This window comes from Eublepharis macularius, chromosome 4 (genome assembly GCF_028583425.1).
Source record: "Eublepharis macularius isolate TG4126 chromosome 4, MPM_Emac_v1.0, whole genome shotgun sequence".
NCBI lineage: Eukaryota > Metazoa > Chordata > Lepidosauria > Squamata > Eublepharidae > Eublepharis > Eublepharis macularius.
The window spans coordinates 10,542,100-10,564,585 of NC_072793.1; the positions used below are offsets into that span (position 1 = coordinate 10,542,100).

At 49.3% G+C, this 22,486-nt stretch overlaps 1 protein-coding gene across 3 annotated transcripts in view; it reads right to left on the minus strand.

The window, feature by feature from the left end:
- RBMS2 (RNA binding motif single stranded interacting protein 2) overlaps positions 1-1,642 on the minus strand; it is a 69,712-nt gene extending 68,070 nt beyond the window's left edge. For all 3 annotated transcript variants that reach the window (XM_054975399.1, XM_054975396.1, XM_054975395.1), the window contains exon 1: positions 1,512-1,642. In XM_054975399.1, the coding sequence (XP_054831374.1) occupies positions 1,512-1,577 (66 nt within the window). In that variant the 5' untranslated portion in view covers positions 1,578-1,642. The remainder of the gene's footprint in view (positions 1-1,511) is intronic.
- Positions 1,643-22,486: the final 20,844 nt, after the last annotated feature.

Consider the following 22,486-nt stretch of genomic DNA (forward strand, 5'->3'; position numbering starts at 1 on the left):
GTCTGCATTGTTGGCAATTTGTCCTTTTAGGACATGCTGATATCTGTACCCATAACCCACACGCACACAATCCTGCCTTCTTCCTGGCTGGCCCAGATACTGCACAAGTTCAGCCCTCATTTTCCTGTTTCTACACATCCCCTGTCAATCGTTGGTCAGAATAAGAAAATGTCACTTTGGTTCAAAGAGAAATTGGCAGCAAGGCCCCCTGAGATTAAGGTGGCTCAAGATCCTTCAAGGGCCAGACTTGTCCCGAATAGGGACACACAATTAAGGACCCAAATCTGGCCTCTGCTCTCCCCGCCCCCGCCCCCCCCCGCCCGGGGTTTAGTCCAATTTCACTGCTATAGTGAACATGATTTGCACGTTCATCGTTCAGCCTTCAGCCCAAGTTCTCAGTTATAGAGAGAGGAAACTGAGGCACAGGAAAGTCAAACATCCCCCCCTTTTTTTTTACTTGACACCACAGGTATATATAGAAAGCAGATACTGAATCAATATAACAAAAATAAGAACCATTGACAATTCCGGGCGTGCGGGGCTTCCAGTCCCTACATCTCCCTCTTCGCACCCTCAGCTAAAGATGCCGCCCGGACCCGAGACCGCGCGTCTCGCCCGAGGACCCGCTCGTCCACACCCGCGTCTGCAACAGAAGGCGACCCGTGTGCCAGCCCAGGAGGCCCCCGGCCTTTCCCGGAGCCGGCCAGGCCCGCCAGGCGCCCAGTGACAGCCCCTTGCGGCCAGCGCGGCCTCGCCGCAGGCTCAACGCCCCGCCGCCTCTCCGGCACATCCCGTACGCCCGTCTCGCCCCAGACGTGGGCAGCAGAAAGGGCGGCGGGGACGGCGGGCTCCTTTATGGCAGGCGCTGCCGCCGAACACGTGGGAGGCGCGGAAGCCACCGCCGGGCACCCCACCCGGGGCGGCGGCGGAGGGGGCTCGCAAGCCTCCGGGGCCGCGGCGGCGGCAGCAGCCAGGCGAGGGTTAAGCAGCCAGGCCTTGGCCGAGGCCGCCTTGAACCCCGGGCCGGGCATCGCAGCCGCCGCCGGCCGCCCGCAGCGGAGGGAGACCCCCCAGCCCCCGGGGGCCGCGGCTCCTCTCTTCGCTCCGGGGGGCAGGGAGGGGACCCCGCCGGATCGCAGCGCCCGAGAGGGTCCCCCCCACCCACCCAGCGCCGCGACGGGCCGGCCTGTGGCTCTGGTCTCGCCCGCTTCTTCCAGGGCCCCGCTGGGAACAGCCGGGCCTTGGCAAGGATGGATGGATGGCTGGGGGTCCCCCAGGGAACCGAGCCCGGGAGCCGCCCGCCCCGCAGGTCTGCCCCCCCCCCGCGCCTCGCCTGCCCGCCTCCCCCCGGAATGGCAGCAGCCCCCCCAGCCGGGCTGCTCAGGGGCGGGCCGCCCTCCCTCCCTCCGCCCCCCCCCCGGGACTTCTCCTTCCTCTCTGAGCCAAGGACGTTTCCGAGATCCTGGGAAGGGGAGGGGGCGGCGGGGGGGGCGGGCTGGCTTCCTCCTTACCTTCTTGTTGCTTTTGTTGTAGCCAAAAGTGGCGATCCCCGCACGAGGAGGCACCGAAAGGAGCATTTTCGCTTTAATGTTACGGAGCTTGGGAAGGGAGGGGGGAGGGGGGAAGAGAGAGAGAGAGAGAGAGAGAGAGAGAGAGAGAGGACGACACACACACAGAAAAGAGAGAGAGAGAGAGAGAGACAGGGCTTCTGGCTTACGTCACCAAGGCAAGCCAGCCTGGAATCCAGGGCTGGGCTGGCTGGTCTCCGCGGGGCCCTAGCGCCTCCCCGCCACCATCCGCTCAGACCCCTCCAAGGAGAGATGGAGCGCTGAAGCCGCCGAAGAGCAAAAGAGACGCCAAACGAGACTGACCCGGCGACCTCTCCACGGATTTCACCCTGGGATTGAATGCGGGGCATCCGGAAAAACAACAACGTTGCAGGAATGCGCGGCAAAGTTCACCAGGTGCTCAGCAGCCACAGCATGGCATAATCCTGCCCCTTGGCCCGAAGAACCGCCTGTACTACCCAGCAGGGTTACCATATGTCCCATTCAGAGCTCTGCGAAAACCCATCTTCCAATTGCTGCAGGAAGACCCGTTGTTATTTTCAACCTCCTGAGGTGTCTGGTGTTAAAATGTCAGCACAGACACTCCTGGGACAGGACAGAGAAAGAAATCAGTGCTTGGCTCAGAGCCCCCTTGTGGTTTAGTGCGTTCCTGGATACCAGCAGATACCTGTATACAGGGCTTTTTTTCAGCTGGAAGGTGGTGGGACCGAGTTCCAGCACTTCTTGAAAATGGTCACATGGTCGGTGGCCCAGCCCCCTGATCTCCAGACAGAGGGGAGTGTAGGTTGCCTTTCCCACTGCTGAGAGCAATCTAAACCCCCCTCTGTCTGGAGATCAGGGGGCGGGGCCACCAGCCATGTGACCATTTTAGCCGAGGGCGATTTAAACTTTAAAAAACTCCCCCCTTGTTCCAGATGACCCAAAGTGACGTCATTGTGTGGTCCTGTGCTGGCAACCCACAGAGTTCCACCACATCTTTTCCCAGAAAAAAAGCCCTGCCTGTATGTAGTGTACTCACAGTACAAAGAACGTAGAATCTCATGGTCGTAAATTCTAAACTCCTGATCTGGCTTTCAGAATGTCTCTCAACATTCTGAAAGTAAATGCATACTTTTTTCTGAATTAAAACTGGAGGCACACTTCATCCTTAAAATTTTTTAAAAGTCAGCTTGCATAAGAATGACCTATCCTCCAAGGAGTCTTCTTCCTTGTGGGTGTCTGCATGATTTACTGTTCTGAGCACACCTCCTCATAGCTCTGGGTTAGCCTCCTACTAATCAGTAGGCTGCCTTGAAGAGAGACTCGTGCAGATACACAACAGGCAGCCTCCTCTGGGAATGAGTCATTCTGCTGCATCTTTATATGTGGAATGATTAAATGCTCCAGGGCAGAGATGCGATAAAATGACCTACTCCCTGCAGAGGCTGACTGAAAAGAGACACAGCCAGGGTTGTGAACTCCTGCTGAGTGCAATAAGCAGCCTCCTCTGGTAGCAGGCAACTTTAGGCACACATTATTTCATGAAACGTATTTCTCAAGACACCCTAACATCAGTCTCACAACACACAACACTAGTGTGGTGTAGTGGTTAAAGTGTCGGACCGAGATCTGGAAGACCCACTTTAACCACTACACAACCCTAGTGTTGCGTGCTGCTTACTGCACTTAGTGTGACTCGCTGCTCTACCGTGGAAGCTTGCTGAGTGTCCCTGAGCCAGCCACTCTCAGCCCTACCTACTTCACAGGGCTGTCGTGAGGATATAATAGAGGAAAGGAAAATGTAAGCTGCTTTGAGTCCCCATTGGGTAGGAGGACAGAATATCAATGAAGTAAATAAATAGTATATCTTGGCACTCAATTCAAGAATTGCTGTCCTGGAACAAAAGCAGAGACCCCACCACCCCCCAGTAGCTTTTAGATGCAGATAATTTTATTTATTTGTTCACTTATTACTAATTTAGAGTATTTATAACCTGGATTTTCACCATCAACATAGCACCCAAAGTGTTAACAAACAATGACAGATATATTCTTTGTACACTGATGCTCCAGAGGTTTGATGCACATTGTGAAAATGTCTGGGAGATCAAGAGAGAGGAGAAGGTGTTATAGCCTAGGTATTTTGCATGCATTACATATAATTCCCAGGGTTTATGACTTGAACATACACAAATGTATGAAGATAAGTACTGTCTACAATTCTGATAAGCAGTACCTCTTCAAGGCCCTTAGGTAAAGAGTGGATGAAGAGCAATGATTTTTTAAAAAAATATAGCTTTTAAAAAAATGTAAACCTATCAGCCATAATAAGATTTTATTTTTTTTTAATAAATCTGGTTTAAAACCAAATCCAAAGCTAATGCAAATGGATATTTTTTACAGCTGAATTTATGACTAGACATGGGCACGAACAGGAAAAAAAACCCGAACAGGCTGTTCGGTGTTCATTTGCGACAACGAACATTAACAGCTGACCGGTTCCGAAAATGTCCCGTTACCAAATGTGTTCGGTGTTCATTGGCACCAGAGCGGACCCATTAGCACTTACAGAGCCAATATTCACCGGGAATGTGCAGCAGGCTCTTCTCCAGCCACCACCCAAGTTTGGTCAAGATTGCAGTATGGATCTCGGAGTTATACATTCGCAAATTCAATGCCCCCAAGAAACTCCCAATCAACACAAATGGAACCACCCTCCCCAGTTCACTTGTGCCCCATGCGGTGGTCCTGAAGGCGTGCCGCCTCCCATCTCGGGGGCAGGGGGTCTGGCCACTCGCCAGCGACACCCCCCATGTGCCCGCCTGCCAGGCCTCCGGGTTGGAGGCAGACATTCCGCTTGTGCAGCAAAGTGGGTGAAGAGTGCGACCGCCGGTCCTGGCGGGCACAGGAAAGTGGTGGTGTGCTGCCTCTCATCTCAGGGGCGAGGGGTCTGGCTGCTCACCAGTGGCACCCCCCCCATGTGCCCACCCACCAGGTCTCTGGGTCAGAGGCAGACAACGCATTCTGCTTGTGCAGCAAGGTGGGTCAAGAGTGCGGCCACCAGGCCTGGCTAGCATGGGGAGGTGGTGGCATGCTGCCTCCCATCTCGGGGGCAGAGGGTCTGGCCGCTTGCTGGCAACACCCCCCATGTGCCTGCCCACCAGGCCTCCAGGTCGGAGGTGGACAACGCATTCCGCTTGTGCAGCAAGGTGGGTGAAGAGTGCAGCCGCCGGGCCTGGCGGGCACAGGGAGGCAGTGGCATGCCGCCTCTCATCTCAGGGGCAGGGGGTCTGGTCGCTGGCCAGTGGCACCCCCCATGTGCCCGCCTGCCAGGCCTCTGGGTCGGAGGTGGACAACACATTCCACTTGTGCAGCAAGGTGGTTGATGACTGCGGCCGTCGGGTGGTCAGGGAGAGGGGGACCCAGGTGTTCCGGCCGTGGCGACCAGCTGCACCTGGAAGATCCTGCGAGGGGGACGGGAAGACCCCGATCCATCTGTGGCTGCTGTCTTGACCACCTCCCTGTCATCACGGAAAGGAGGGGACAGGGCAGTGCAAGTGGTGTGGAAGGGACTCCTGGCAGTACCTGGGAGGGAGAGGTATGGACCGGGAACTGGAAAGCTCCCAAGCAAGAGGTAGTTGGGAGGGGTCGGAGGGGTCCCAGAGAGGAGAGGAAGAAATAGGGCAGCGGCAGCAGCTGCCATCGCCCTCCTTCCTGCCTTTGCGGAAAGGACAGGAGACGCAGGACACATTCGCCCCCGGCTCAAAGGGGTCCAGTCAGTCCCGTTGACAGGGGAGCCACCACACTGTGCAAGCAACTGTATCCCTATATGGTACAATCGGCTGTGCGATTGCAACTGAACTGTGTAACCAAGGAGGGAGCAGTAACAGGATAGTCCCTTGTGAAGCAGCGGCTGACGTGACCCACCATCCTTCCTTCATGGAAAGGACGGGATGGGCGGGACAGGAGACATTGCTTGGGCAGGTCAGAATGGTTCCGGAGAGGGAGAGACAGAAACTGGACAGCAGCAGCAGCAGCAGCTGACATCGGCCACCTTCCTGCCTTTGCGGGAAGGACATGAGTCGAGGGACCCGTTCCCCCCTGCTCAGAGGGCACAGCGGTTGCAATGGATCGGAGCACCGTGTGGCTCAACTACATGGGCAACAGCACAATTGGCCAAAGGAGGCTGATACCAGCATCACCAATCTTCCTGCCTTCGCAGAAAGGAGGGGATGGACGGGACAGGAAAGGTTGCTTGGACGGGTCAGAGTGGTTCCAGAGAGGGAGAGAAAGAAATGGAGCAGCAGCAGGAGCTGACATCGGCCACCTTCCTGCCTTTGCGGAAAGGACATGAGTCAAGGGACCCATTCCCCCCTGCTCAGAGGGCACAGCATTTGCAATGGATAGGGCCACCATGTGGCTCAACTACATGGGCAACAGCTCCTGTGCTGTTGCACAAGTGTCCGAAGGAGGCTGCTGCCACCATCTCCCACTTTCCTGCCTTCGCAGAAAGGAGGTGTCATGATGATCTGGCTGTTCCAGGAAGGCCTAGCAAGGCCTCAGAAGCCTGTTAGCAGTGGGAGTGGGCCTGGCTAAACCTGACCCAAATGTTCCAGCCCTCATTCGAGATACCTGCAGGACTCGACAGGCAAGGGTGTGCAGCGGCGGCATGGAGAACCAAGGGGCAAGATGCTTTAGTAGCCCGCGGAACCCCACGCCCTCCACGATGGATATGGGCAAGCCATGTAGGGCCATCGTCTCTGCCAAGATGTGAAGGCCTGCCTCCTTCTGAGCCCTCAACCTTGACGTTCTATGCGGCGCTGCTGTCCCAGACCCTGAGGGGACAACCTTCGCGAGCGCGGCCTGCCTGAGCACTCCGTTCCCACCAGCGGCACCCTCAGGGCAAGGCGATCCCCACTCAGAAGGGCTGGTCGCCCCCTTTCTCCCCCCAACGGATGTTTTGCTGGGCGAGGACGGAGACCACAGGCTCGGGTGGTGCATCTTCAGGTGCCTACTCAGGGTCATCGACGACAGGTGCTTCAGGTTTTTGCCCCTGCGCACCAGGACATCACAGGCATGGCACCGTACCACACGGGGGTCATTAGGAAGGGCCTGAAAGTGCCTCCATACGGAAGCGTTGAAACATGGACCGCTAACTATCTCAGGGGAAGGAGGACGAATGGTTACAGGCTGCGCTGCGGAGCTGGCCATGGACGACAGGGTGAGGGGTGGACTGCAGGCGGGGACACCACCGAGAGTTTGGGATGGGGACGGAAAGGAACTTTCATAAAATACAAACCATTCCTCCAGGGATCCATCACCCACCCCCTCCTCAAAATGTTGAGAGACATCCTCTCCCCCCAGCGAAAAACCCTCTTTGGCCTCCTCCACAGCCCCCACAGGTGAATTTGGGGGAGCAGGGGGACTCTCTGCTGCCCCCGAGCCACACCCAGTACTGCTTTCCACAAGTAAACTAGGAGGACTGCCTTTGCACTTCACCCCACGAGCACCCTTGGCGGCCAACACAACGGGAAGACTCGTTGTGCCACCAAACTAGAATTAAGGAGGACAGAAAAGGAGAGAACACTGTGAGCCCTCAGCCGAGATGCCCACTGAGCTTGGCCCCAGGGCCTGGCAGCAGCCCTGGATCAAGAGGGAGGGGCTAGAGCCCTAGCCCAGCACTCCCAGAGACCTGACCAGATCAGGCACTAATAATCAGGGTGAGCCCTCAGCCGAGGTGCCCACTGAGCTTGGCCCCAGGGCCTGGCAGCAGCCCTGGAACCAGAGGGGATAGCTCCCTATCCCACCCACCACACAGAGAAAAAAGCCCAGCTCCAATGCACTCTCCCACTCTCTCCTCCCAAACGCTATTAAGAGCTCTGTCCCACTCCACTGCTTGCTGAAAGTGAAACCAGAACTCGGAGCGCAGTGCCCTTTTATAAGCTGAAGACTGATTGAGAAACGCAGGAGGCCTGTGGTTGGCAGTCAGAACTGCCTAACAGGGTTTGCAGGGATGAGATTGGAGTTCCCATGGCCACAGAACAACCCCCTCCCCCTCCCTCCCCCCTGGTGTCTGCACCCACGTTACCAATTGTAACCGATTTGCAGCTCCACGCTTGGAAGGAAGACCTGCCCATCAAGCTAAGTTGGCCTTTGATTGGGGTGTCTGGGGAGACAGAGGGAGTGCAGACAGAGTTCAGGCACTCCCCCTCTCCGTTGCAGAAGCAATTGATTGAAGGCGCCTGAGTGTCTAGCTTCCCGAACAGCAGCCGAGCGCAACGAACAAGGCTTGCGCCAACCGCCTGTTCGGCTGGAGTGGCGCATCACGAACAGCCCGTTCGCGAGCAGCTGAGCGGCATGGTGGGGTTTTTTCATTCGTAATGCTGTTCGTGCCCATGTCTATTTACGACCCTCTGTCCACATGGCAAAAATCCCCACATGGAAGCATTCCGTGTTTAGTGGTAAACTAAGTTTTTTAACACTAGGTTTTTAGTTGTTAATAACTTTTATTGTGTTTTATGTTTTTATGAGCAAGATATCTAGAGAGGTGGCATAGGTATTTTCTGATTTATTTATTTAATACCCAAACCTGACAGACTGTAGGTTGTAAGGCAGATCCTATTTAAGGTCATGAGCATTAAGTTTTCTAAAAATAAACAATGCATTTTATATTAAGAAACTTAAGAGTGCACCCTCAGATAGTATCTAAAGGATCTGTGATTTTATGGTGATTAGCATCATGTGGGCATGCACTTTTATTTAAGAAGTATCTAAACGATAAATGGAAAACCAACTATTTAAATTTGCCTTTTTTCCTGGCAATTTAAATCGGGATCATTGTTTTGATTTAAATCAATCCACCCTGTGTTGAGGTTTTTCACTGCTTTGCTACTTGAGGTCTTGTTAAACTAGAACACAAATGACCAAATGTAAGAATTCCTGCATTCAAAGCATTCTCTGTCACAGAACTATAGCCTAATTCTTTCAAACGTACAGGCACTAGCATATGGGGTGTTGGAAAGTTGATTTACTTCCTATTTCAAGTCTGCCAGGCCCAGTACCAAGGTATAATTTTCTGTGAAACCCAGTTAGAATCCAATAGCTGGGATACATTCTGGGAAATCTCATATTCCTTACTCTCCGAGTTGCAGCTATAACTCTGAAAGTATGCAAACAGCATCCTGCAAATTACTTCAGAGTTTAGGATGTTTTTTAATACTATGCATGGACAGTTTATTTCTTATCTTGCAGCCATATTAATACTTCTTTCCCGGTTGGTTGGATTCAACTACCTTTTCCATTATCCAAAAAAAAGGCAAATTGGGAATCATGACTGAGACAAAATCATGTGAGATGGGGGCTGTAGTAGGGAGAACTGGGCAAGACTGAGTGGAAAATGGCTGGATCCAACCCCACGTTCATAAGTTATGCAAGACATGTTAGCAGAAAGAGCACTTTTTGAAATACAATACGGCGTAGAATTTGACTTCTTCTACTTACAAAATGCCAGATTTGCCATACTCTTTGGACAGACAACTCCACATCCTCTTTCAACAGCAAGCAACACCCACATCTGACCAATCAATGGGCTTAGACTTGAGTAACTCTGCTTAGGATTGCACTGTTAATCTAGTAACCCAGGACATGCCTACAGAAATTCCATAAGAACATAAAGACAGCCCTCCAGGAACAGAGCAGTGGTCCATCTAGAACTGCATCCTGTTTCATACAGTGAACAATCAGATGATCTGAAGGGCAAAGGAACAGGCCGCAGTGGCCTCCTAGCACTCAGTATTCAGAAGTTTAGTCACTGTGGATAGCCACCAAGGGGCCTCTATGAATCTGTCTAACCTCCTTTTAAAGCCATCTATGCTAGTGACCATCATTCCCTTCACTAGTAGTGAATTCCACAGTTTAACTACTCATAAAGTAAAGAAGCATTTCCTTTTGCCTGTCCTGAATCTATTTCTCAAAAACTTTATTGGGTGCTCCAAATTCTAGTAAAGTTCTCTCTATTCACTTTCTCTACCCCATGCACAATTTAATAAACCTCTTTCATGTCTCCCCATAGCCATCTCTTCCCCAGACTGAAACATGCCAGATTCTCCAACCTTTCCTTTCCTTGTAGAAAAAGTGCTCTAATTCTTTAATCATCTTGTTTGCCCCTTTTTGTACTTTTCTCAGCTCTGCATTATCCTTTTTGAGATATGGCAACCAGGACTGCACACAGTATTCTAAGGCACCTTACACACTCTTGGGGGGGGGGTCAAAGGGCACCCCCAGGTCAAAGAGGCCCCTGTCCTTGCCAGCACGGCCTGCTCTCACTGCCACGGCTGTTGCCCGCTCTCGTTTGGCGCAAAGGAGCCGTGGTGGTGGCAGCAAGAGCAGGCGGCAGTAGCAGTGGCGGTGAAAGCAGGTCATGCTGGCAGCAGTGAGAATGGGTCACTCTTTTCGCCACCGCCACCTGCTCTCACATTGCAGGAGTGCATCCTCCAACCAGGGGTGCACTGCACCGCCCGGGGAGGGGACACCCCAGGGAGCACGTCCCCCTGCTGTCCAAGTAAGTGGGTGTGGGGGGGAAAGGTGGGATCGGGGGATCCCCCGCCCCGGGCGGGGGAATGGAAACCCTATTCACGTCCCACGTTTGCAGAGGTTTCATACTTGCAGGCAGGGGCCAGGATGCTAAAGAATTTGCTATTGTCTGCATACTTGGCTGCTACAGTGCTCGCTTCCTTGGACTGTGAGAACTGTTCATTTATTCCTATTCTTTTCTTCCTACCATTTGACCAATTTTGTTTTGGGAATTTGTCTGCATATCTACATACAGAAAGGATGACTTAGTATATATATCCATCACTCCTCAGCAAATACAAATTGCAGAAGAAAATTGGTAGCAGGCAGGAAAAGTTCTTTTTAGGGTCACTTGTCCGCCATTATTGATCTTCTAACTGACCCCCCCCCCCCGATAAGCATTTAAGGAACCTCAGAATCCCCCTAAATAGCCTGCAAACTAATAACATAAGATAGCTACCGCATTCTTTCTGGGGAAGCTTCATAAGGCAGACGAGCTCCTGCACAATGACGCTCCAAAACAGCTAACCTGAGTCATGATAAGCCAGAAAGGAAATAAGCTCCCTACAAATTAGGGGCCTATACAGAACTCCAGGAAGGGACATTAATGTTGAAATTTCACACATTCACCCCAAATCTTCCTTTCCAGGATTCTATAAACTCTCAGGGCTAAACTAGACAGGACAGCAGCCTAGTGTCATGGGCCACGGCCACCATTTTAAAGTCTACAATGGATGACATTAAAATGCTGTGAGGCCAGAGCACGGTGAGATGAAGCACTCTTGTCCCCCACCCTCACCTTTTTGAGTAATAACAACAACAACAACATTCGATTTATATACCACCCTTCAGAACAACTTAATGTCCACTCAGAGCGGTTTACAAAGTATGTCATTATTATCCCCACAACAGAACACCTTGTGAGGTGGGTGGGACTGAGAGAGCTCTAGAAGAGCTGTGACTGACCCAAGGTCCACCCAGATGGCTTCAAGTGGAAGAGTGGGGAATCAAACCCGGTTCTCCAGATTAGAGTCCTGCGCTCTTAACCACTACACCAAACTGGCTCTCACTTTGGAGTACCAAAACACCCTCTCCCACAGCCATTTCAACACTTGAAAATACATGTGTGTGGATAAGAGCACCTCATCCTGCCGTATTCCAGGCCCAATCAGGTTTGGGTCCCCACGCAATTTTTAGATCGCCCGTTTTAGGCTCTAAAATGGCAGTGGTGGCGGCCATGACAGATGCAAAGACGCTGCCCTGTCTTCCCTCCCTTTCCCTTTTAACTGTCTCTCAACTGTTCTCAAAATATCATGCTGCTTGGTGCATACTTGTTACTCATCAGTCCATTTTTATTGGCTTTTCCCCCTTTTAGCTAATGAATGCGGTCACAATTTCCTGCACACTCCAAGAGTTTCACCCACACCATGTCAGTGGGTAAAGAGTTTTTAGTGGCAGCCCACAAGGGTCTAGTGGGGGGAATAATTTGGACCCTGCAACCCTCCCGCAATATTCTATGAGCTCAGAGGATCGAGCAGACTGATTTCTCGCTCTTCCCCCTTTTTGCCTTCCTTTAACTGATGCTCTGTCAGAGACTGCCAGCTTAGATCTCAAATAATTTCATTGCAGAGTTCAAAGATGCATGAATTAAAGCTTTTAATAATCCAAGAGTTCAGTTCAGAAAGACTTTCTTGATAGGAATGGCTGTCCCCTCCCTCTGTTAAGCCTTAAGTTCTTAAGTCACCTTCAGGCTCTACCCACTTTACGACTGCCCACGCTACTCCCCCCTGAAACTAAGATCAATCCCAGTTACTTTGAGGAGCTCCCGCCAGAACTTGGCCATGAACTGGCTTCCTCTATCTGAGATTACCTTGTCAGGAAACGAGTGCAGATGTACTATATTCTGCATAAACAGGGTAGCCAGTTTTTTCACTGTAGGCAGCTTAGAGCCCGGTATAAAGTGGGCTTGTTTTGAGAATAATTCCACCACCACCAGGATCACAGTTTTTCCCTTACTAGGGGGAAGGTCTGTAATAAAGTCCATAGAAATCTTAGACCAGGATCTAGAAGAGGTTTCTATCGGTTGCAATAGTCCCAGAGGGCCCCCCCTTTTTTCCCCATTAAGCAAGTTGGGCAAGATATCACGTACTGGGACACATCCCTTCGTATTCCCAGCCACAAAAACTGTCTTTGGGTCAAATTTAAGGTTTTAACAAATCCAAAATGACCAGCCAACTTGTCATCATGACATTTTTTTAGAACTTCACGCATGGTTTCTGGTATATATAGTTTGCCATTTCTATACCAGCACCCCTCCTTCTCCTCCATCAGGGGATCTTGGGAACCCACCCTACCTTCCTTTCCTTGCTCTTCTCTGACTTTTCCTAATCAAGAGTCTGGCGGGTTTACCAAAAGTTTATGGGCTTGCTGGCACGTCACTACAGCTCCTCCCACCTGTGTTGGTGTGAACATAGTGTCCATTACCTCCCTCTCTTGACTTTCATGTTGTAGGAGGCGTGATAAGGCATCTGCCAAGAAATTCATCATTCTGGGGAAGTGTTTAAGTGTAAATTGAAACTTTGAGAAAAACTCCGCCCATCTAAGTTGCTTTGCTCCCAGCCGTCGGGGTGAGCGAAGGTCCGTCCACACCTCAAACGGTACCTTAGCCAATGGTGCCATGTTGACAGAGCAAATTTAACAGCAGTTGCTTCTTTGTCCCACACCGACCAATGTCTCTCAGAATCAGAAAATTTGTGGGAAACATATGCACAGGTGTCATGTTTGACTGTGCCCATTCATCCATGCCAATATTAATTTTGCTGTTTAGATGCTTAGTTGCCAGTTATTGGAAGCCTGGTGTAACGCCATTTTCTGTTGCTAGTGTTCTAGTGGATTCTCAAACGTTCCCAGGTAGCTGTCTGTTTACAACTTTGAACCTTTCTTCCAGACTATGATATGCCTTCTCTCTCCGTGGCATGATAGCACAAATATGCACAATGTTCTCACACAGAAAAAAACAATGAATTGTTTGGGCATTGGGAGGGGGAAAGAAAGTTGGGTAGAAACTTTGTACAAGAACTTGTGCAAAACCCCATTGATGAGGGTCATAAAAACTCCTGGCACCCCGTGGAGCCCAAAAGTCATCACTAAATACTTAAATTGCCCAAGGGGGTGTTGAAGGCAGTTTTCCATTCATCCCCCCCCATTCATCCCCTCCTTGATGAAGACTCTGAAATAAGTATCCTTTAAGTCCAACTTAGTGAAAGTTTGACCTTTGGCAACGACCCCCAATAAATCCCTGATAACGGGGAGCAGGTAAGCACTGGATATGGAAGCAGCATTGATCCTTCGGTAATCTGTACAAAGTCTTAAGCCCTCATCCTTTTTCTTGCAAAACAACACTGGGGCTGCATGAGAGGAGCTCGCTGGTCTGATGAAGCCCCTCGTCAGATTTTTGTCAATGAATTTGTGGAGCTCTTCACGTTTGGCTGGGCTCATAGAATACAGCTTCCCCTTGGGAAGGGTCTGTTCAGGAATCAACTCAATGGCACAGTCCGTGGACTGATGAGGAGGGAGTTCATTGGCCTCCCCCTCATCAAACACTTGCTTCAGATCCTGATACTCGGGGGGTATCTCCTTAATTTCCTCCTGAGTAAGGCACACAGTCTCTGGAATCAGTGGGGGATGGGGCCCCCAAATCACATCCCACACATGCTACTTGCAGTCTCCTGCTGGGAACCACATTTGCCCCACTTTCCACTGGATGTACAGCTCATGGTCCTGGAGCCAGCGCACTCCTAGCACCGCTGGAAACTTGGCAATTGGACTCACTATGAAAGTCTTTTCTTCCCAGTGACTTCCCATCCGTAGCAGAATTTTCTCAGTCTCGTAAGTGGGAGGGGCTCCCTTCATGATGGTCTCATCCATCAATTCGATGTCATATATGCCTGCCTGCATATTTGCCATGAATGCATTCTGTGTTGTGTACTGGTCCTCTGAGGGCATGAGAAGTTTCTTATTGATGTTATCTCACAAGTATTTACTTTCTCTTTCCCTGGTGCCTCCAGCAAGTGTCCTTGAAGGCTGGCTGCAGCCAGCTCGAAATGTATCCTTCTTGGGAACTGAGATTATTTCATTCTTTGTTGTGTCTAGCCTAAACGTAGCTTCTCCTCTTCACCCCCCCTGGCTCTTTCGCGCCCTAAACCTTAATGGTCCTTATCCTGATGTCAGGAACTTTCCCTATAACTAACATCACCAACCCCATGTACGTCACTTCTGCCAATTTAGCTGTCTGAGCACCTTGAACTCGATGGATCTCTAATAAAGTTACTTCAACCAATACACCTGTGTGGTTGCTGTGGAGAACTTGGGGATTCTACCTGCCAAGGACTGACATTCGAACCAGATCGGTTTCAGTAATGGCACTAAATCTAACCCAAATCCCATTACTAATGAAGGGGCCAGTAAGTCTCTGCTGCATCCCGAGTCAATTAAGGCTCAGACCCTAATATGAGTCTCCCTCTTTGGGTTCACTAACATAATCAGGATGAAAAACAAAGTTCCCCATGGCCTCACCATCATCAATGCCTTTCCCCTTCAGACCTGCAGCTCGGCACCCTTCACAGCAGGCCTTCTTCCTTTCCAGCTGGCTGGGCTTCTTCTTCCTCACTGTGGGTGGGGGTGCCAGCTCTAGGTCACGTATATTCCTTCTCCGCTCCAGCCGCAGCTACCTTCTCCTGGGGATGGGATGTGGCGGCTCCAGGCTTCGGATGGCTTCCCAGGCCATTCTTGTTTCTCTGTTCTCTTGGAGGAACAGTTGGGTTCTCTCCGGGGCAATCTGCTGCAAAGTGGCTAGCGGCCCCACACCATAGACACAATCCACGCCATATTTTCCTCTCTCTCTCAGTCGAGGTAAAAAGCTCTCGGGTCTACAGCTTCTCTCTCTCTGCAGGTGCTCCACCATATCTCGCTGTGGTTGCCCCACTTGATGCTGGAGACAGAGCAGTTTTACTACCTGCTCCTAGTTTTCAATCTTCCAACAACACTGAGCGGCTAAGATCACTCTTTGGAAGAATGAATCGGGGCAGTACCTCTCCATCTGCCAATGTGCTTGCCAACACTCCTCTGCGGGGTCTTTAAGTTTGTCCCCTGTCAGGCCTTCGATGTCCTTGAGGATATCCTCTCCTTGATCGAGGGACTATGCAAACAGTTGGTCCCGCCAACATTCCCATTGTTCCATCCTCCTCCTGGCTGGAGTCCTGGGGAGTCCAGTCTGAGGCAGCACCCCTCCTGCACCCAATGCACCCACTTTGGGCCCATGCACGTCTGCGAGGACTTCCACAGTTTCTCCATCCAACATGTTTGTGTTGTGCCCAAGCCTGTCAATGGGGTCTTCAAAGTTTTCCGCTGTTGGCACTGTAGTACCAGTACCCGCTACACCTGCAGCCATGGCCCGGGTGATGGGAATCAACGGTTTCTTAGGTCCAGCTCGCAAGGTTGAAGAATCATTCCTATCAAACTGTCAGAGACTGCCAGCTCAGATCTCAAATAATTTCATTGCAAAGTCCAAAGATGCATGAGTTAAAGCTTTTAATAATCCAAGAGTTCAGTTCAGAAAGACTTTCTTGATAGGAATGGCTGTCCCCTCCCTCCGTTAAGCCTTACGTTCTTCAGGCAGTCTCCCGCTTCAGGCACTACCCACTTTACTATTGCCCACACGACTCCCCCTGAAACTAAGCTCTAAGTTCATTCCTAATAAGCTGCAGAAAGAAAAAGAAAAGTAAACAAAGTTGGATCCTCTTTGTCTTCTTGGCAACAGAGATAACTGTCCTGGAAACATTGATAACGGCCTTCTCTGCATTCCAGAGCTTCTCCCAAAGTATGTCAAAGATCCCAGTTTGTATCATGCATCTGACGAAGAGAACTTGATTCTCGAAAGCTTATGCTACAATAAAATTGGTTAGTCTTAAAGGTGCTACTGGACTCTTTTTGATAAAGATCCTAATAATACTCCTAAAGAAGCTCGAAGAGGATCAGGCCAGCAGCACACCCGTGAATCCCAAACCCCCAGAGTATGGCAGGGGTAGGGTTGCCAGCCTCCAGGTAGTGGCTGGAGATCTCCCGGAATTACAACTGGTCTCCAGGCCACAGAGATCAGTTTACCTGGAGAAAATGGCTACTTTGGGGGGTGGACTCTATGGAATTATGCCATGCCAAGGTCCTTCTCCCCCAAACCCCACTTTCTCTGATCTCCAGGAATTTCCCAATGTGGAGCTGGCAACCCTAGGCAGGGGCCAGGGCCCTGACATGTATGTTTAATACCCACCAGGCTAATTTTTGAGGTATTTTTTCTTCAGGTTAATTTACAAAATTATATTTTCTGCCTACATAGAGAATCCTTTCAGTAGGCAGAGATACTTACCTTGTCAGTAGGTGGTCTATTTTTTCAGCTTTCATCATCCGCTCATTGGCCAACCAGCTTAATATTAGGTAGTGATGATAACACCAGCGTGTTCCTAGTATACAAAAACACAGCAGAAGATTACAGGCTATACCGTCTTGCCTCTTGGCTCTTTTTCCATGTACACATTTGCCTTAAGATCAGGGCTTTTTTTCTGGGAAAAGAGGTGGTGGAACTCAGTGGGTTGCCCTTGGAGAAAATGGTCACATGTCTGGTGGCCCCACCCCCTGATCTCCAGACAGAGGGGAGTTGAGATTGCCCTCCGCGCCGCTGAGCAGCGCGTAGGGCAATCTCAACTCCCCTCTGTCTGGAGATCAGGGGGCGGGGCCACCAGCCATGTGACCATTTTCAAGAGGTGCTGTTCCACCGCGTTCCAGCTGAAAAAAAGCCCTGCTTGAGATGGTGAGGAGCAATATTCCTTACTCTTTGCCATAGTCAGAAATAGGGTTGCCAATTTCACAACTAGCCACTGCCTCATACTGTGAAAATTTTCCCATAGTATACTAATTTCTAAATATTAAGCTTTTCTTAAAGCCACAGAAACCAGTCAGGCCAGATATTTTCTGATCAGCTGGCAACACTAACTCTCCCCATAGAATATTATTTGGATCCGCATTTCCATCATTATAATACTTTAACTGCAGGCATATCAGGGCTGGGTAGTTAAAGAATGTTAAGTGGTAATGAATCTCTACTAAAAGAACATGAGCGTGACCAGTTAAGCACTTTGGCACCAGTGGATAAAATATTTGAAATAACTAATTGTTCCCTTCACTGCTTTCTGGGCTTCAGAGCCAATTGTTCCTGATACAAACCCTTATTGAGGTGTCTCAAGCTGCCCTTCGAAGCCCACACCTGCCTGGTTACCTTCCCCTTCCCTCAGAGCTCTGACACCCTGAGTTCTGACCAGTTGCTGTTAGGGTTGCCAGCTTCAGGCTGGGAAATTCCTGGATATTTTGGGAACGGAGCCTGGAGAGGGGAGGGTTTGGGGAGGGGAGGGATCTCAGCAGGGTATAATGCTAAAGAGTTAGCCCTCCAAAGCAGCCATTTTCTCCAGGGGAGCTGATCTCTGAGGCATGGGGATCAGTTGTGATTCCAGAAGATCTCCAACTACCATCTGGAGGTTGGCAGTCCAGTATATTTCAGGCCTAGTAGACTCAGAGAAATCTTCACAATAGCTGTTGCTTCCTGTCAGGTGCTTAGCATCACCTGTCATACCCAGCAACGCCCTGCTGTCATGTTTCATGTTATGGTTATGGTTGAATGCTGTTCTTTTACTGGCCTGCAAATGTCACTCGTCTTGTCTTTGGAACCTTTGATGTGAAAGTATGCAAGGGAGGCATTTGTTCCTGCTGTTATCTCTATGATCCTCTGTACTGCACCAGGGCCTTTCTCCTTAGTCTGGGAAGAGGCACCCGCCCAGATGCCACGACCTTGAAAATCCCACACACCAGTTCTGCTCTTTTCCTGCTTAGATGTTTTCCCTCTGAGCTTAGCTGACCATTAGTCTTTTTTGGGGGGAGGGGGGTGGATCTTAGAATTTGCCCATGCTCTGGAAACCTATATATGTTTGATGCTTGCATGTGAACGTCATTCCTGGCAAAGACGGAGTAAGCTCTTGAGACTAGCAGCTTTTCAATAAAGTTCTTTTACTGCCTACAGTGAAGTCTTTTGAGAGTTGCTTGGCAGATCCCCTCCCCCAATAGAAAGGAAAGAGCCGACCAACTGTCCACCAGACCATAATTCAACAGATTTTTCCCCCTACTTAGCTTCTACTCAGCATCTCACTGGAGGAAATTCCTGCTTGTTCTCTGGTCTTCATAGCACAGCAGTGCTATGTGCTATGTGCTATGTGCAGCTTGTGCTGCAGTGCTGCTGAACTCTTTTTGATTTTGCTACTACAGACTAACACGGCTAACTCCTTTGAACCTTTACACAAGCAAACTGATCCCCACACCAAAAGGAGCTGTCTGCATCTCCATATCAAAGGAGTTGTTTACATCCCCCCTCTCCTCCTTCCCCCCCTTCCCCCCCTCTCCTCCTCTATATTTGGCCCGTTTCCTTCTGCCCTCCATGCATCTGACGAAGAGAACGTGATTCTCGAAAGCTTATGCTACAATAAAATTGGTGAGTCTTAAAGGTGCTACTGGACTCTTTTCGATAGCACAGCAGGGTGTCCATCCTTTCTTTCCTCCTGCTGTTTCAAGAGTCTAGGAAAAAGAACGTCTCTTCCATCTTCTGCTGGAGCAGCAAAATACTGAAATTAGGGTTGCCAGATCCAAACCTTCAGAGGATTCTAGCAGCATTACATAGGACTGCCAAACTCCGCATGGAGGCTGGAGATCTCCTGGAATTACAGTTGATCTCCAACTATAGAGATCAGCTCCCCTGGATAAAATGGCTGCTTTGGTGAGGTTCTGCCTTTCCAAGAATTCCACCCCCACCCCCACTCCATTCTCAAATCTCTAAGAATTCCTCAAACCAAAGTTGGCAACTCTGGTTACATACGGGAACACGTCTTTTCTCATCAAAGTGTCAGGGCAATAGCAGCAGCCTAACGTGACAGAAATGTCCCTTCTGTGCAAATTGTACAGATGTTGCATCAGCTTATGATCTTCACCTAATAACTAGTAGTCCTGTGCAGCTACCTCAGAACAAGGCCTGAATTGTATAGGTTCTTGGAACAACCACCCTAGAGAGGTCACCTGGCACCAAACCTTTAATCATCCCAAACACCTGGGATAAGATCCAGAGGAGTCAGCCGTGTTAGTCTGTAGTTGCAAAATAGTAAAAACTCCAGTAGCACCTTTAAGACTAACCAACTTTATTGATGATGAAGAGAGCTGTAGTTCTCGAAAGCTTATGCCTCAATAAAGTTGGTTAGTCTCAAAGGTGCTACGGGCCTTTTTGCTACCTGGGGTGGGTGATCTCAGCCCCTGCCCACCCCTCACCCCCATTTGTAATTCTTTGGTTTTTATTCCCCCCTGTCTTGACATGTTTTCTTCTTTACTGGTCCAATTTTTATTGTAAGTTTAAGGTTTGGTGCTGTTGTTTCATGGACTTAGTTTATTATATTTTTATCTGCTGGTCACCCATTTTAATGATTTTACTCTTGCATCAACATATTTTTACTCTGCTCATTTTATACTTTTATATACCTCTTTATTGTTTTAATGGAAGGCACTCCAAGAATATTTTGACAAATATTTTATTTTAAACAAACAAATAAATAGCTACTCCCTACCAAGCGATCCCTGCAGTACCAGAAATACTGGACTAAGGTAGTCAAGCAATCAACTGCAGTCAACTACAGAAAAGGAGGAGAGGAGGGAGGGAGGGAGGGCAAGGCTATGCCCACCACACCCATCCTTTTAATTTTTTTAATATACACCTCAGATTAAATAGATATTTGCCTTTAACCCTGGCAATCCATCAAAAGCTCTGTTGACCCACCAGAATGTTTTTTTATTTTGAAAATCAGCAAACTTCGCTGTAGGCTCAGCTAGCAGGGAACAGAAACCTGCCTCTCTGAGGTGGGTGGCTTTATCAGGAGCATTGCTGACACTAGGACAGAGGCCTAAAAATAGCCCATAGCCTCTGGAAGAACAGAAACCACCATAGACCCATAGAAGGGATGAGATTATTATGCCCCACTATCAACTCACCATCAGGGTGGAGAAAATTCCTTTACCACTATGGTGAAATTATGTATACAAATTCGATCCCAAGCCACAGAGAAGGATTTCATCCACAGCAAACCGAGGGACACCCAGTTCTTTTTTAGGATGGAGGCACCCAGGTTTGCTTAGTACAGAGCAGAGGTCCCTAATGTGGTGCCATGCCATCTTCAACTCCTCTCCTGGTGTATGTCAAATGTTTTTAGAAAATGCCCAGGAAGCTTATAATTGGCCACAGGAGATATTCACAGCCTGTACAGATTTAAAACATTTTTTTTTTTTGCTTTTGGCAGTAGCTGTCACCACAGCACAAGGATCTTCACTGTGTGACTAAAGGTGTATGCAAGAAAATATTTTAAACAATATGTTCATTATAAAAGGCATCCTGTTAAACAGAACTTCTGCCTGCAATGTTGAAGAGTTACTATTAGAGTTATGCATGACCTCACTCCTTGGTAGTTTGTGGTTAGTTCCACCCAGGGGTCATTTCATGGAAAAAGAGCTGCAGGAACTCATTAGCACAGCTCATTTGCATATGCCACGCCCCTTGACAGCACCAGAAGTGTGTCATTAGCATAAATGATTTGCATATGCCCCACCCCCTGACATCACCTATCCTGGCTGTTTTGGACCCAATCCTGGCCATTCAGGGCCGAAATTGGGCCCAAAATGGGGGAAAGGTCCTGAAAATGACTGAAAAGGGGCCCAAAACGGTCAGGATTGGGCTGCTGCTGAGCAGGAGAGTGATCCAGCACCCACCAGAGGTCCGATCCTGACTGTTTCGGGATGAATCCTGGCTGTTTGGGGCCTGATCCTGGCCATTTTGGGCCCCGATCCAGGCCAGAACGGGCCACAAATGGCCAAAAATCAGGTGGGCGGGGCCACCTGACATATGACCTTTTCGGAGAACTACCGGAACTCCGTTCCTGTGCGTTCCCCCTCAAAATGAGCCCTGGTTCCACCTCTTGTGGCAAACCTTTTGTAGTTGCACCACCACTCTGTGTCAGGATGCTCCCAGGCCGAGTAAAGGAACCCTGTTCACGAGGATGCCCTTTGCAAAAGGAAGGGCTCGTTCCAACCGAGGCTTGCCAGTAACAGACTCCTTCAGGGTGAGATGCAAAAATGGGCTTAGATTATAGACTCAGGAAGTGCTCACAAATGCAGCACCCCTCGTCAATATTATCAGTCCTTCCCACCCTAGAAAGCCCCACTTATTTAGAAAGCTTTGGGTAAATAGCAAAGGATGTATGCTTACCACACACACCTTCAGAAATTAACTTAATGCAGGCTAGTTGCTGATTTTTTAATGTAGATGGATTTTTATTGTATTTTAATATGTTGTTATCTGCCCTGAGCCCACTCACGGGGAGGGCGGAATAGAAATCTGAAATAAATAAATAAAATAAATAAATAGCCTATGCATATTGCTGTGTTCTGCGTCTTCTTGAATATGCATTGTTTCTCTTTCTCTTCATGTATCATAAGCCAACTTACAAGAGAATGCAAAAAATTGTGTTTATTATTTTATTAGGGAACCAAGCAAAATACAATTAAGAAAAACCAAACTCACAAAACCGTATCTTGGTTCTGGATTTCTAAATTCAGTGTTCAGCTCACTCAGTGGCCACAAACCAGGTTCCTCTCCAAAGGCTCACTGAAATGTTGGGTAGCTGGCAAGGTGTTCCCAACTATTCCCTCCCTTTGCTCTCACCTTGCATTATTCTTGCCTTTTTGTAGACCGTGCAAGACGGATATGTGATAATTTTCTCTCTTTTTTTTTTTTAATATAATTTTTTATTTTCAATATCTAACATACAACTACTACATACATACATACCCTACAGGACAGTAACTACAAAAGACTACAATAACACAAGGGATAGGAAAGAGGAGAGAGAAAAAAGAGAGGGAGGGAGGGGTGGAAAAAAGGGGAAGGTACCCTACAAACACTAAACACTAAACACTACATTTCTGTTTTCCCTTCATACTGCCATTATTCAAAAGTTAAAGCTTTATATTATATTGATGGAGTGGTTGACCTTACTAAATGCAAATTACAATTTAATTTCAAGTTAAATTTTTCTTCCCCTCCTGGGTCCCGGACGGAGTTCTCTCTGCGCAAATGCAGCTGCAGTGCTCGTTTCCTCCCCCTCCCCCTCAGACTTCTCCTTTTCGTCTTGCTTGGTGCACTGGAATTCTGGGTTCCTGTCCTCAAAATCCCTTAGTTGATC